At 46.1% G+C, this 15,688-nt stretch overlaps 1 protein-coding gene across 1 annotated transcript in view; it reads right to left on the bottom strand.

Annotated features, from left to right (window-relative positions):
• Positions 1-4,784: 4,784 nt before the first annotated feature.
• Positions 4,785-15,688, bottom strand: part of SMS (spermine synthase) — a 63,021-nt gene continuing 52,117 nt past the window's right edge. The window contains exons 10-11 of the mRNA XM_075538812.1: positions 6,740-6,855; positions 4,785-5,270 (exon numbers count right to left, since the gene is read on the bottom strand). Coding sequence (XP_075394927.1) covers positions 5,231-5,270; positions 6,740-6,855 — 156 coding nt within the window. The 3' untranslated portion in view covers positions 4,785-5,230. The remainder of the gene's footprint in view (positions 5,271-6,739; positions 6,856-15,688) is intronic.

Genomic DNA, 15,688 nt, shown 5'->3' with positions numbered 1-15,688 from the left:
TGCTTCTCTAGTCAACTGACTTACGACAAGAGACTTTGCAGGTGGGATCAAGTTAAGGATCGTGAGATCCATGCAATCCAATGTGATCACAAGGGTCTTTATGAGGGATATAGCAGGAGACAGAGGGAAGGCAATGTGATGATAGAGCAGAGAGATTTGAAGATGCTGTGCTGCTAGCTAAGAAAATGGAGAAAGGTGCCGTGTGACAAGAAAGGCAGGAGGCCTTGTCTTCAGGAGTTATAGGAGAGTCAGGAAATGGATATCTCTGTAAGCCTCCAAGAAGGCAGGCAGTCATACTGACACCTTGATTTTAGCCCAGTGAGTCTGTGTGGATCTTCCATAATCACAAAGCAATAGATTCGTGTTCTTTTATGTCACTAAATATATGGTAATTTATTAGAGAGCAATGGGAAACAAGTACACAGCTTCTAAAATATCTGAGGGACACTTTAAGGTTCTGTAATACCATACTCATCAAAAGTTCTCCCCAGTTTTGAGATGAGTGGACGACTCTTGCCTGATCCCATCTTCATGATTGCTAAAAATGCTAACTTCACCAACGCCGCCACGAACGAAGAGAAGCAGTCAGAACCATCTAGTGAGAACCAAGGGTACCACCAAAACAATTAACCATCCCATCCCTGTTTTAAGATGTAACCGTGTAAAAGTTTTAGAACAAGGTCCAGAAAAATGTAGCTGAATAGGTAGACAGGTAATAGGTGAACCGGTGGACAGTGGTAACTCTCTCACCTTCCATGCAGGAGACCAGGGTTCAATTCCATCCCAATACACCTATGTGTAGCAATCCGTGGAGGCTTATATGTTAGAATGATGCCCAACAGCTTATGGCAGAGCTCCCAGCCTAAGAGGGATTAGGGAGTAAGACCTGGCAGTCTACAGCAGTAGATGAGCCAAGGAACACCTGGGGATAGATTGGGCAGCGTTTGGCTCTGTTGAGCACCAGAGGGCTACTCCAGGCGGCTAACAGCAAGAGGTGAACCAGCAATGATGTTGAAGAACTCCAGGTTCAAAAGCCAACGTCTAAAGACCCTTCCCTTGTCAGTGTTTACTATCCTGGGTTTCCCGCCAATGGGAAATAGTGTAGGAACGTCTGAATCTTGGATGTCTTCTGTAAAATGGAGCCCTGGTGGCATTCTTGGGCAAGTGCTGGCATGCTAGCCTCAAGGTCAGTCAGCAATTCGAGCTGCTCTGAAGGAGAAAGATATAGCTATTCGCTCGCTCCTACAGATTTACAAAGCCGAGGGAACTCTCTAGAAGGTCACGATGAGTCAGAATTGACTCGATGGCAGTGAACTTGTTAAAATGCACCCAACTTGCTTGTTATTGGGTCGTCCAGTCACCTCCAACTCAGAAACCCTCTGGAGAAGAGAATGTAAACACTGCCAGGCCCCACTCGTCCCCTAGTCATTGCTGTTGGAGTCACTGTCACTCCGTCTCATTGAGGGGCTTCCTCCTTTGCACTGACCCTCCAGGGACTGCTCCCTCCGGATCATGTACCCCAAGTACATGAGATCAAGTCTTGTCATCCTCACTCCTAAGGAACATTCTGGCAACACTCCTTCCAGGACAAATATGTTTCTTCTGGCAGTCCATGGCTATGTCCCATATCCCTCATCAATGCCATCATGCAAAGATATCAAGTCTTTGGCCGTCTTTAGTCACTGTCCAGCTTTCACATGCATACATAGGTGATGACCGAAAATGCTGTCTTGGGTCAGATGCACTTTAGCCTGCAAAGGGACATCTTTGCTTCTAAGAGGTCTTTGTAAAAATGTGCATTTTAACAGTTTTATGGGAGCATAGTTTACATAGCAAAGAGATCTTTTCAAGCAGATTTGCTCAATGTCCTGACTGCTGCTTCCATGGGAGTTGATTGTGGATCCAAGTAAAATGGAATCCCGTGCCACGTCCATCTTGTCTCCACGGATTACTTCCTTGCCCAAGTGTGAGGGTTTGCATCGCCGCGTCATTCATGCTGCTCTCCATCACAAGGTGCTTCAGGTTTTGAAGCCCAACAAGCACGGTTGGATCATCTGCAGATTCTGCGTGGTTAATGAATCTTCCTCCTGTCCTGACGCCATGTTCTTAAGTCCAGGTCTTGAATTACATGCACAGCAGATTCCATAGGTAGGCTGAGGCCCTAATTCGTTGATTCTATTACGTGCCTGTGCCGAGTTGCACAGACGGGGCCTGTTCCCTGATGCTCCATCATAAAGGAACAGCTCACTGAAATGATCACCATATGGTTGTATGCTGAACGGGAAGGCTGTCTGCATTAATGGGCGAGGCAGGGCGTCTCTGGGACCCCCAGACACCGGAGATAAGTACACCTGTCCGGTCACATTTATCATCTGACTTCCACGGGAAAACACATCCAAGAGTATTCAAATAGCTTTCCAAAAGCACTGGGCTATTTCTAGCCCATGTCCTATTCCTCATTTTTGAAATAATGAGTAAAGCATAAATCAGTGGAATGACTGCACCAGGTAATTGAGATTTTAAATGATTCTGGCCAGGGAGAGCTGAGCTGCCAGTATTGATTTGAGGTTCTGACAGAAGGGTAAAGCGACCCGCCTCCCTCACCCCACCACCCAAATGCAATACACTAGAAGCAGACACCGTAGGACAGGGGTTCTGAGCCTGCGGTCTACGCACAGAAATCGGTGCATCAGGGCAGACAAAAGGTAGACTACAAACCATGTTAGGACCAGCAGTACCTATGACTGTCACACAGAGAGATCGGCACATTAACGTCACTTCAGTTGGTGCGCATCTTTTATTTACGCTCATGACTTCTTCAAAATCCTCGTACCCAACCCACCACTACATTTAGCTATGCCACAAGTTCATAAAGAAGCACAGCTATTGAATCATAAAAATAGGAAAAACAATTTCTTTCCTTCCAATCCTATCTATTTTGAACAGCAATGTACAAGACTATATGGTACAAAGCTACTCGGGTCAGGGTGACAGAGCGAGGTCACTTAGCAACACCTCTTATGAATACTTAATCATGCTGCCCACTTAACCCTTACATCAGTGGTACTCTGTGTGCTGTTCCATGACATGATCAGATCGACAAGCCATCTGACATGAGTTCCAGTGCATTCCTTTCGCTTTCAACTGTTTCTCTGTGGCCACGCCACGGTAACACACTGGCAAAGTCTGCTCTTGCTCTGGATCCTGCATCTAGCTTGTCTGTCAGACCTCTGGTTCTTGGAACTTGAGCCAGCAGCCTGTCCCCTGACCTGAGTTGCCAACCTCTGCAGCCTTGAGAGTTGACAACCTATAGTCTGACCTGCTGATTTGGGCTTGCCGGCCTCTGCAACCAGGGGAGTGAACAGAATCCACCAGACTCCAGGTGTGAACTCCAGGTTTGGAAATTGCCAGCTTTCACAACTCTGTGAGCCATTTCCTGGAAGGTTTGTGAGTTCTGTACACTGTTATAGTGAATTACAGCATCCTAGGGCCTAGGGTCAGCAGTTAGAAACCACCTGCTCCTCCAGAGAAAGATGAGACTTTCTACTCGCATGAAGAAGAGTATGCCTCATAAACCCAGAGGCAGTTCTATTCAGTGCTATCGAGCTGCCAAGTTTCAAATCAACTCCATGGCAGTGAGTTGATTTCGGCCATCCTGAACCCCACCTTCTGATTCGCCTTGTACTGATCCTTCCAAAAGATATTCATACAGAGAGAAAAAGGGGCCCAACTCAGAGCAGTGTTAACCCAGAACAGTGTTCTAAAATCGGTAGCCCCATTAATTACAATCTTAGGTACCAGAGAGCTCTTGTACAGTCTTCTAGAAGTGTTCCTAGGAGCGGGGAAGGTTCACGATGCATCCCGGGGCAGTGGCCCAATTCTATTAACCCAGAGCAGTGCTCTAATATCAACAGTACCTTTATTTGCAATCTTATGTATTTACTTCAAACCGGATTCCCTGTCATCTTTGTTTTTTCTTCTTGCCACTATCAAAAGGGGGCGTGGAAAGTATGGGGGGAGCAAAAGTATACACTCCGCTGTTGAAAAAAAATTGTGTTACCTACCATGAACCTACCTCTGGAGTATGTTGTACTGACACTATTTCCTCAAAATGGACACTATGTCTGTCATGCTTAATGTTTTACAGCAAAATCACCATACATGAGCTCATCCAAATGAGTATAAACCTTTAATAAGAGCAACAGAATAACCTAGTGACCCCTAACAACCCAAGTCAATTTAACCTTATCTTTGATGTGGATTATGAATTTTGAGCCCAAAACAAGATGAAGCTGCTTCCCAGCAGCTATCCAAAATGAAGTTTATTTCTACATCTAATATAGCAGGAAGAGTAGAAGTAGACGTAAACTTCTAGAATTCAATTTTAGAGGGAGGCAAATTCTTTCACTATCCTTGGGTCAATTTCCTAATGCAGAACTGGCAGATGCAATGCATAGCTGTCACAGTAATGTTAGCTATTGTAATGACCATGGGTGGAAAGGAAGTCATTACGACAGTTCAAAACAGGTTTAGACAATGATGGAGCCAGCCTGTGTACAAACATGCTGATATAATTGCTGTATGGAATGTTATAAGAGCTCTAAGATCTCCCAATAAAATAATTTTAAAAAATTAAAAAAAACAGGTCCCGAGACTATTCTATGAGACACCATTTCTAGCGAAAAATTGGTATTGAGAGAACAGAAGAGAGACCAAAGATGTGTGTTCTTTGAGAGAAGCCAGAAATGGGGTGGATGGGCCGAAATAAAACAAGACACATGTCATTTGTCTTTTGTAACTTTAATGGGAGCATTGCTATTCGTTTCATTTAACTCTCTTTTATAAGTACCAAATCTTAATAGCTAGGTCAATTTTTGGAAAAGAACTCCCTTATGAACAAAATAATGATGCTCATTCCTCCAAACATTCAAATTGAAGGTCTACCGAAATCAAAATCAAACAGGAGGAGGAGGGAGGAAATAAACAGAAATCACATTCTAGGGGTTCAGTGCATGTAGCAGCCTTGACTGTGCTGCGGGATCGTCCTTAAGCTGACTTAAAAAAAAAAAAAAGATCACCCTAGTGCATCGAAATATACATTTCCCATTTGCTTTTTTAAATTAAAGATAATAATAATTAAAAAAAACTTAAGGAATTCACAATCAATTGCCCAACTCATTCAGAGGCCATCAAACGCGTGGAGGTCACACATGATGGGTGACGTTCATCTTCAAGGCTTAGTCGTCTTCCACACAGTGTAAAATACCCACCTGGAATGGGAGTCAAGGAAGAACCGAGAATGGAACACTTGCATTCTCAAATGAGAAGCTGAGCAATAGCTGACAACAGTGGATACATGAGAATGACGGCTTTGGAAACAGGGCCCCTTTGGCAGCCTAAGGATGCCCGCTTCCGCCCCTGATGTAGGAATGGAGGCTGGAAGCTCAAGAGGCTAAAGGAACACAAATATTGCATCAGGTAACATGACTGAAGAATCTTCCGGAGTGATGCAAGATGCAGAGGGGGGTGGCGTGAGTTGTGGGGAACGCAGAGGAGAGAAGCGTGGATAGAAAGAAGCATAGAGCGAGATGAGAGGGGGGAAAGGGGTGCTGGGGGAGAGGCTTTTCTCCCAAAGTTACCAAAATGGAATTGAAAGGTGGAATTTTCCCAAGAATTTCTCTGAAGTCTCCTTGTACAAGCCTAGGCCTGACTAGAAAAAAAATGCTCTCAGAGGAAGCTTGGGGGAGGTGACTGGTTGGTTGTGGGGGAGCGGGGGAACAAAGAAGAACAGAGAAACCCACAAAGCAGATCATGAAGTTCTTGTCTGCAAACAATCCTCATTTGGGAAGAAAACAACACTGTAACGTTTCCATGAAAACCACTTTCCCGTTACGTTACGTTCCCCTCGAGTCCCTTTCTGGTTTCTCGAGACTAGTTTTACAAAGGGGAGCAGAGGGGGACCACCAAGGTGAGCCTCGTGGATTCCCGGCATGTTTTCTGCTTGTGGGTTCACATCTAGGGAGTTGCACAAATGATGAGTCTAATCGGGTCATGTGATTCCTGCAGCAGAACGAGCGGCTACATTCATTTGTTAGCCTGCTACATGATAGGTGGTATTTTAGGCTAAATACAACAACAACAATAACAAACAGAAACAAAACCAAGTGTGATGGACTCCATCCTGAGCCAGGGAGCCTCTGTGTGCCTGGGGGGAGAGGGCAAAGGCCCACGGAGAAGCCCTTCTACTCTGGACCACCTGTGTGGCCACCTTGAGTTTCAGGCCAGGTTTTCTCCATGCTGCCCGCTGCACGGACTTCCTCTGAACCCCAGTTTTGCTGGGCCTCACTCACATCCTCAAGAGTTTGATTGATGCGGCAGCTCGGCTGCGGTGGGGGCAGATTTTTCAGCGCTCGCAAGCCAGCCTGGAGACCCACTGTGAGAACCACCGCTTTACACCTGCGGTGGTCTGTCATCACAAGTACCTGGGAGCTGTCATAACTCCAAACGGGAGGCGACACCCCAGAACCAGAGCATGGGACCCAGGAGGCAACTCTTCAAAGGCCCTGGGGGACTACAAAGTACCATCCAGTTTTTACATATGAGGTTGCTTCCGAAAGTTCTGGGGAAAACTCTGTTATCTTTCAAGTCGACCTCCCCACCCCCTCATACTCTAGCATTACTTCTACTTATTCCTGGCATTTAAAATGGTACACTAGCTGCGGATTTCCTCAAAGGATACAGTTCCAAGTAGGAAGGGACACAGACGATCTCCTTGGAGAATCCCACAGGACAATAGAGGCGCCCGAGCTGTTCTTCATAGAGCGACAGGGCTTCCGTCAAATTGACACAGTTCCCCTAAAGCAAAGAGACAGAAACCAAATGATGGAATCCTTAAGTTCAACTGGGTGGCACACTCATTTGAAGGTCTTGCAATGAAGGAGAACAATTCTAGCTGTAGATAAAAGTTCGGCTTTGAAAATGAGATAAGGCTTCTGATACCTGTACCAATGACATTTAATTCCATTTATAGACCCATTAGCTCATTACCCTCTACCTCATTACCAAGCCATTTCAAATTATTATAATATGAAGCAACAGCAGGCCGTCAGCCCAACTTCTCATTAGTGACACGAGCACTGTTAGCAACACCATACGGTGACGCTAAGATCCAAACACAGAACCCGCTCCTAATACAGCTGCCCCATGAGGGCCGCCGTCGTGTAGAGAATGGGATGTTGGACAGATCGCGTTCTTGATTTCCAGCATGGCTTAAATGACCACCTCACTTTCCGCCAAATCGCTGATTATTTCCAAGGCACCAGAAAGAAAAAAAAAAACCACACGTTTATTCAGGACCTCCCACCCCCTAGTTCCAACTCCTTTATCCAAAATGTCCTCTTGACTTCATTGTTCTCATTTGGCTGTAAGCTTGACATTTTTCATAAGTTACACAAACAGAAACAATCGCCATACAAAATGCTGTATCTCACCTAATCTTATGAAATATTCTGGGTCCCATCCCCCCCTCGGGTCTTCCAATTGATTCATTCTGGTCTGACCCTTACTGGCAATTTTCATTGCCAACCTGAGTCAATACTGAATCAGACTCTACATTCCAACCATCTATCCATGTCCATCGGAATCTTCTGAGAATAGAGATTCCGATTCAGTACATCTGGGGTGGTTTTTCCCTCCACGTGATGAGACTCCATCAAACGAGAAAGGAAATGATACTCTACTCATCCTTTAAGAAAAAGAAAGAAGTATCCCAATCAGGTTTGTACCTTTCCCCCCTGTTTTTCACCGAGTCAATAGTAAATACTCAGCACAACAAAACACTTGGATGTGTCCCCAAGAATGCTGGTTCAAGATTTGCAAGAGAAAGTGTTTAATCTGCACCTGAAGTACTCACTGACTAGTCCCAGGCCCCAGGTCTCCCTTTCTTGCCACCACTTGTGTGAGACACCTGGATATTAGCTGGGGACTGTTACAAACGCTTCTGATCTGAACAATCATAGAGAGACCATGCCCTGGCCTCCTTCAGTGTCCTTCTGGCTGCTGTTAACATGGATGTGACCCTGGCCACCGGAGCAGCCATTCTGTGACCACGAGGAAACAGCAAAGAATATCCGAAACGCTGGGCAGAATTGCATGAGGATGGTTGCTTCCTATACCGTCGATTGGCCTGGCTCTACAGCAATGCTCTGCAACGTTAATGTGGACAGCATTGGCGAGAAGGAGAATTTTGATGTGGCAGGTCTAGGGTCAAGTTTATCGTCATCTTAGCACAATTTTTCCCATACGGGTTCTCCCAACTAATGTAGAAAACAAGATGAGTATTTAATCCCACGATTTCATCTTAGCATCTGTAGTTCTTCCTGTTTGGAATAAAGAAACTCCTTGCCAACGCGTCCACTGCAACTCACAGCACCACTAGAGGGCAGAGCGGAGTGAAACGGTCCCCTGGGGTTTCCAAGGCTGTAATCTTTTTTTTTTTAATCATTTTTATTAAGGGCTCATACAGCTCTTTTTACAATCCATACATACATCATTTGTGTCCAACACATTCGTACATATGTTGCTATCGTCATTCCCAAAACACCTGCTTTCTACTTGAGCTCTTGGTATCAGCTCCTCATTTTTCCCCTGCCTCCCTGCTCCCCCTGAACCTTTCATAATTTAATGCTTCCTCCTCCCCACTATCATGATCCCAATTCTACCTTACTTAACCGGCTGGACCGGAAGATGTACACTGGCACAAATAGGAACTGGAAATACAGGGAATCCAGGACAGATGAGCCCCTCAGGACCAGTGGTGAGAGTGGCGATATCGGGAAGATAGAGGGAGGGTGGGGTGGAAAGGGGGACCCAATTACAAGGATCTACATATAACCTCTTCCCTGGGGGATGGACAACGGAAAAGTGAGATGTCAGATAGTATAAAATATGACAAAATAATAATCATTTATAAATTGTCAAGGCTGTAATCTTGATGGAAGCCAACTGCTCTATCTTTCGCCTGTGGAACAGCTCGGGGATTCAAACAGATGGCCTTTGGGTTCACAGAGCTGAGTACTTAACCACTGCACCACCAAGGCTCGTTAAAGTGAGGGAGACTACTTAACAGTATGTGAGGGAGCTTTGGAGAGTTGATGGACAAATAGAATGAAAAGATAATCAAATTTTTCCAAACATTCTCAGGCTCCTTTGTACATGTTGTAGAAGTTCCCTTAGGGATTTACAGTCTTCGGAGGGCTTATCTGAGTCAGAATCAGCTCAAAAGCAGTGGGTTGGGTTTGGTTCGGTTTTGTATAGGTTGATTCTTACCGTCATAAGAACTTTACTATTGATGTAAGGAGCGCTGGTGGCATAGTGGTTAGGAGTTGGGCTGTGAACTGCAACGTAAGCAGTTTGAAACCGCCAGCTGCTTCTCAGGAGAAAGATGGGGCTTTTTAGTCCTGGGGTCCTCAAACTGTGGCCCACGGGCCACATGTGGCCCTCTGAGGACATTTATCCGGTCCGCCGGGTGTTTTTGAACTATGAACAATAGTTCAGACTCCAATGGGTCTGAGGGAGAGTGAACTGGGCCCATTTAAAAAGTTTGTGGACCCTTGCTAAAGAGTTTCTGAAACTCACAGGGGGCAGCTCTGCTCTGTCCAACAGGTCATCATAAGTTGGAATGCACTCAATGACACCGAGTGTGGCTTGGGTTTACTAAAGAAGCCACATGCAACATAAGATGAAGAGTATCTACAAATGAGCAAGAGGAAATAAAAAATTATTCCGAGATTGGCCTCAGTGGTTTTAACATAGTGCATTCCCTGAGCATGACATCGTCCTTCAGTCAAGCCTGCCGTCTAACCCATCATCTAGAGACCTGCAGTGGGATTTGCCCGAGGTGCCCTTCGGCAGCATATAATTTGGTTTTCAACTTCCAGTTCACCATGAGAGCATATAAACACCGCATGTGCAATTTAAGATTCACAAATAGAAAATACAGCCTGGTTGTTTTTAGAGCGCATCACCGCTAGGGCAGCTATAGAATGGAAATGCCACCAAGGTGCACCGTTCAATGGCTTTCTGGGCATTCTGAGACGGACACCGCACTCTCTCGTTACAGAGAGTCGCAGGAAGGACCTGGTGGCGGAGAATGTGGGAAGGAAATGGGGACGTTTCAATCTGTCCTTTTCTAAGAGGGTCAAAAAGCAGTTTTAAAAAGGAACTCACCACAAATAGAGACCTACGGCCCGCCCCGCCCCCTCACCCCAAAAAAGGCCCATGTGAGCCACTTCACTTTTCTTGTATATTTTAAATGGAACTAACAGCATGCGTCATTTCCTGAAGACACATGGGAGAAACAGAACCAAAATTCAACAGCAAAGAATTCAGTCTTGAGGAGGGGATTGCGCAACAAACAGCCCAAACCCAGGGCCACCCTGTAGGACTGAATCGACCTGTTCCCAAGGGTCTCTGAGACCTTAAATCTCTAGGGAGCAAACAGCTTCATCTTTCTCTTTGTGACTCATGTGCAATCTACTTCGCCACCGGGGCACTCCCGGGGTGAAATCAGTAGCTTCCGTTCTCTGTTGCCCAACATTAGTCATGAGTAGGTGGCTCTTACTATTCATTTCACACATTTCTCTATTGTTCACACTGTTTAAACTTGGTTACCATGTGTTTACACACACACACACACACACACACACACACACACACACACACACTTATTTTTTTAATCAGCCCCAGAATGAAAGGCTTTCAAAGGTTATGGGGAAATCCCATTGTATTTCAATTCGTTTTTCCATGAACCTTTTGAAACCACCCCCCCCCCCAATATCTCCCTAATGATACCATTCCATTTTTAATCAAGTGTAACAGCAAGCAAAACGAAGCAATATAATAATTTCAAAAATCATATCTATTTACAACATCGACAAAGAGGAGCCGAGGCATAATACACGGCCCTGCAGACGAGTTCCTTCTGGAAGCAGGCAAGGATCGCGAGGAATCCAGTCCAGTCAACCCCAGTGGTCATGTTCCTCTGCTCACACTACCGCACATGTCTGCGAGGTACATCTTTTTTGATGTGACCAATTCCGTGCCATGTTCTAAACAGGGAGAGGGGAGCTCAAGGACCAGGACCTGCCTCCTGCTGGGAGTCAGCCGTTCGCGGCTTCGGACATGCTGCCAAAGCTGCCTTAAGGCAGCCCCGAAGATCAGGGTGATATCATGAATTAGCCACTGCGATGCAAGCAATTTTTAGCAGAACCATTTAGCTTTTTAAGTCACCAAATAGCAGGCCCAAGGGCATTCTCATACTATCCCTGATCTCACGCCAATGCCAAGCTACACGCTCTAGGAAGGGGGCTGGCTGGCGTGGCGGGAACCAAGGCCCTATCAGTTGGCAGGTTTGCAGAAACACGCCCTCTGTGGCCACCACATCCCCTAGTCAAACCACACTGCTGCCTCAGAGGCCAGCCCCACTTGGTCCATAGGAACTTCGTGGGGCACCTTCGACTGTCCAATATACTTTGCAATCCCTGGGTGTTAGAAAATGAGATGATCTTGTTTTCTGCTCTAATGATGACAGAGAACGAAACCATGTCCTTGTACATCTTTTAGACAAGTCTTAGAAACCAGGACAGCTGATGCTTAGGATTTTAAGTAAAAGTGGGTTGGCAGAGAGTAGGTAGCAAAACCTACATGGGTGATACAAATGGGCTGGGGTGGACTTTGAGACAAGTGTGTCTCTTAGTCTCCAACACCTGAGACAGCCCTGCCCAGGAAAGGCCATCTACCCGGAAGACAGCTAGCTTCCTTTCTAACTCCACCTTTTGTCTATTACAAGCTGACTGGTCTGCAGTGTGGCCACACTGGTTGTTTGTTTGTTTGTTTGAGTAGCTTTTAACTAGAGCAGTGGTTCTCAACCTTCCTATTACCGCGACCCGTTAATAGTTCCTCATGTGGTGGTGACCACCCGAACCATATTATTTTCGTAGCTATTTCATCACTGTCGTTTTGCTACTGTGATGACTTGGGCAACCCCTGTGAAAGGGTCGGTCGAACCCCCCCTCCCCCAAAGGGGTCACGACCCACAGGTTAAGAACCCCTGAGCTAGTGCCCCAACACCTCAGATATGTCCTTCATTTAAGCTGTGTGAAATCTCTTGCTGTTTAGAGAAATGTAAGGGGGGAGGGATGTTCTATAGGTATTTACTACTCTGAGGAGCCCTGGTGGCACCATGGTTAAGGCACTCCACTGCAAATCCAAAGGGTTGGGAGGTTCGAGCCCAACCATCACTTGGTGGGAGGCACATGAGGCAAGCCCGCTGCCACAAAGATTTACGGCCTTGGAAATTCTGGAGTCCTGCTCTGGTCTATAGAGTTGTTATGGGCCAGAACTGACTTGGCGGTGGGTTGGGTTTCATTCCACTTTGAGAAATGTGCATTCACAATAAATAACGCCTACACAAAGAAACACCACCACCATGGAAGCCGGGCCGCTTTTATAACAAGAATCTTACATTGAGCCATTTTCCATCTAGAATTCCTTAAAGCAGCGCTCAGCAAACTTTGACTGTCAAGGGCCAGAGAGTAAATAGTTAAGGCTTTGCGGACCAGTCACTCCTGCAGCCAATCAACTCGGCCGTTGTACGAAAGCAGCCAGAGAGGAAATGTAGCTGGGTGCGCTCGGCTGTGTCTCAATCCAGCTTCATTGCCAACAGCCGGGGCAGATGTGCCCTGTCGTTCACAGGCCCGTGCTTTAGAATCAAGTCTAGGATGTGGAGTGTGCTTGTCTGTTTTGTTTTCTTCTTGCAGATCAGTTCTAAACATCAAGGGAATATCATCCACGAACATAAAGAATTCTTGCCAAGCATCACGATTAATACTCAAACAAAGAACAAAGGGTAGAGGCAAATTCAAATGGCCAGTCGGCTTCATTAAAGACTAAAAGCAATGCAACTCCAGGAAAGACCGTCTTTCTGACCATGAAAAGGTTTTAGAAGGGCACCACCCAGTGTTCATTCTTGAGAATGCACCAAAGTAGATGCAGGGTGCTAGGAGCAGTCCGTCCTCCAGAAACACACAGCAACTGGCAGGCTCTACAAATCTACCAATTGCACCTCTGGCATAGTGATTTATGCATTGAGCGGTTACCTATAACGTCAGCTGTTCAAACCCACAGCCACTCCTCAAGAGATACAGGAGGCTTTCTACTCCCTGCAGCCTCAGAAACCCACAGGGGCAGGTCTACTCTGTCTTATAACCAAAGGACAAATTCGCTGCCCTTGCGTCAATACCGATCTATAGCGACCCACCAGGACAGGGTAGAAGTGCCCCTGTGAGTTTCTGGGACTGTCACTGTTCATGGCAGTAGAGATGCCCATCTTTTCCCCGTGGAACAGCTGGTGGTTTTGAACCCAACATGGACTCTGTCCAATAAACTTGATATAAGTTGGAATTGACTCAACGGCAATCTTTGGTTAGGATTTGTTGTTGTTAGGTTTTCTGTGGATTAAATTCCCACAAATGCCCAAATGTTTTTGTAGACACTTGTATCATAATGTTATGTGGCTATAGGAGTTAATGTAGAGGCTTGGGGTAGACATGTGTGAAAGAAGCTATAGAATGAACAGTAAATGCTTAAATCGTGTTTCTGAGGAGTAAAAACTAAAAACGTTCCCGGTGATTTAAACACAGAAACAATATACACAAGATCCCAAATTGTAGGAATTTTCTGGGGGTTTTTTTCCCTCTATGCCAATTTTGCTTGACTCTTTGGTGTATTCCTCCCCCTCCCCCACTTTTTATCAAGATCTATTACACTGATCCACTCAACCCTTTAAAAAAAAACCTAAAAAGGAGGGGGACTGGATTATTTGCCAAAATGTATACATAATAACTGTCCTCTAAATAATGCATGCCCAAGTAAGACAATAAAAGAGGGACTTATTAAGTATCTATATACAAGAAACTTCTAAACTCCCAACAAGGAGCAACAGAAAACTGACATCACCTTGTGGTGGAGTGAAATTTCTTTTACGCATGTCTCTCTAAGGCTCGCCAAATGACTAAGACTGCCAGTAGGGTGTGTACAGCACTACCAGAAGGGATTGGTCAGTTTCGGTTGCAACTCCCCTGCGTGTCCGCCAGCCATCTCCAAAGCCGGGACAGAGAGAATCCCTAAGATCACCATGGATGAAGAGCTACCAACAAAGCACGGTGGAAATCCCTGCCCGGCGTGGCAAGGCCACAGAGCTTACTCCACCCTGAGACAAGAGCCCAAGACATGGCGACCATGAGCAGAGAAGCAGCAAGCGGGCAGAGGCTGAAGACTTGACTGCTAGTTGGGGAGAGGTGTTGCTCGGGACCAATGACTGTAGCTTTACTGTCAATACATATCAACTGTTAACATTCCTAATAAACCTACAGAACTGTGAGCGTTGTCTGAGAGTTACGTGTGGCCATTGCAAGGAGTTATCAAACCCAACAGAAAGGGAAGTGCCATGGAAGGGCATGCCCCGTCAGAATTAGGTGAGGAAGATGGAGCGTTGAAGGCATGTCTGGCCTTGGGCCTCAGCCTGGGGCTGACCGGGAAATGGATTCTCCTCCGTCCTGTGTAGCCCAAGGAGGTCACGTATGCGCCCCGCCCCCCCCCCCCACCTGTTACTCACACCTGTTTTATAATTTGGGAAACTGAGCCTGGGAATTTCAATAAATCTGATTCCTCAGGGATCAAGCCATGGCAAACTGGAAACACATGGAATCCAGGACAAATGATCCCTTCAGGACCAGTGGTGAGAGTGGTGGTAGCAGGAGGGTGGAAAGGAAGGTAGGGGAGAAAGGGTGAACTGATTATAAGGATCTACATATAACCTCCTCCCTGGGGGACAGACAGCGGAGAAGTGGGTAAAGGGAGGGAGACATCAGACAGTGTAAGACATGACAAAATAATAATTTATGAATTATCAAGGGTTCATGAGGGAGGGGGGAGCAGGGAGGGAAGGGGGGAAATGAGAAGCTGATACCAAGGGCTTAAGTATAAAGCAATTGTTTTGAGAATGATGAAGGAAACAAATGTACAAATGTGCTTGACACAATGGATGGATGTGTGGATTATGATGAGTTGTACTAGCCCTCAATAAAATGATTTTGTTAAAAAAAAAAACAAGGCAGAATTCAGTAGTTTCGACAGGTGATTTGGCCCTCAAAGTCTAAAATACAAGGGGGGGGGCTTCTAAAAGTTTGTGTGGGGGAATGGAATTTTCCCACAAACCTGGGGGAGCCCTCTCATATTTACAAATAGTCCCCTTCACAGAAAATGGACGTCAACTGCTGATCTTTCCCCTTCCTAACACTGCTCAAATGCCAGAAAGCACATTTCCCAGCAGCCCTTTCTCCCAAAAGGCTGCTGGGTTAATCTGGCAAGAGGAGGTTCTTGCAGAGGGCCTGGGAGGCAGACAGAAGACTGACTATTCCTCACCAGTGGCAGCTGCAGGCGGACATGGGAGTTTGCAGGGTGGTCCTGCTGAACTTGATGAATCACCACGCCAGGACTGCAGGGACTTGTGCCAGCCAGTCGGACCTGCACACCTCCCACTGAGAGCTTCAGAAAACACCCCGGATGAGAAGTGCTTCCAAGAGGGCTCATCCGGAGAGTCACGGGGGTGATAACGAAAATGGACCAA

Source organism: Tenrec ecaudatus, chromosome X (assembly GCF_050624435.1).
Source record: "Tenrec ecaudatus isolate mTenEca1 chromosome X, mTenEca1.hap1, whole genome shotgun sequence".
NCBI classification, from domain to species: Eukaryota; Metazoa; Chordata; class Mammalia; order Afrosoricida; family Tenrecidae; genus Tenrec; species Tenrec ecaudatus.
The sequence above is the reverse complement of the archived record's forward strand: the minus strand, read 5'-3'. Positions and strand labels throughout refer to the sequence as shown.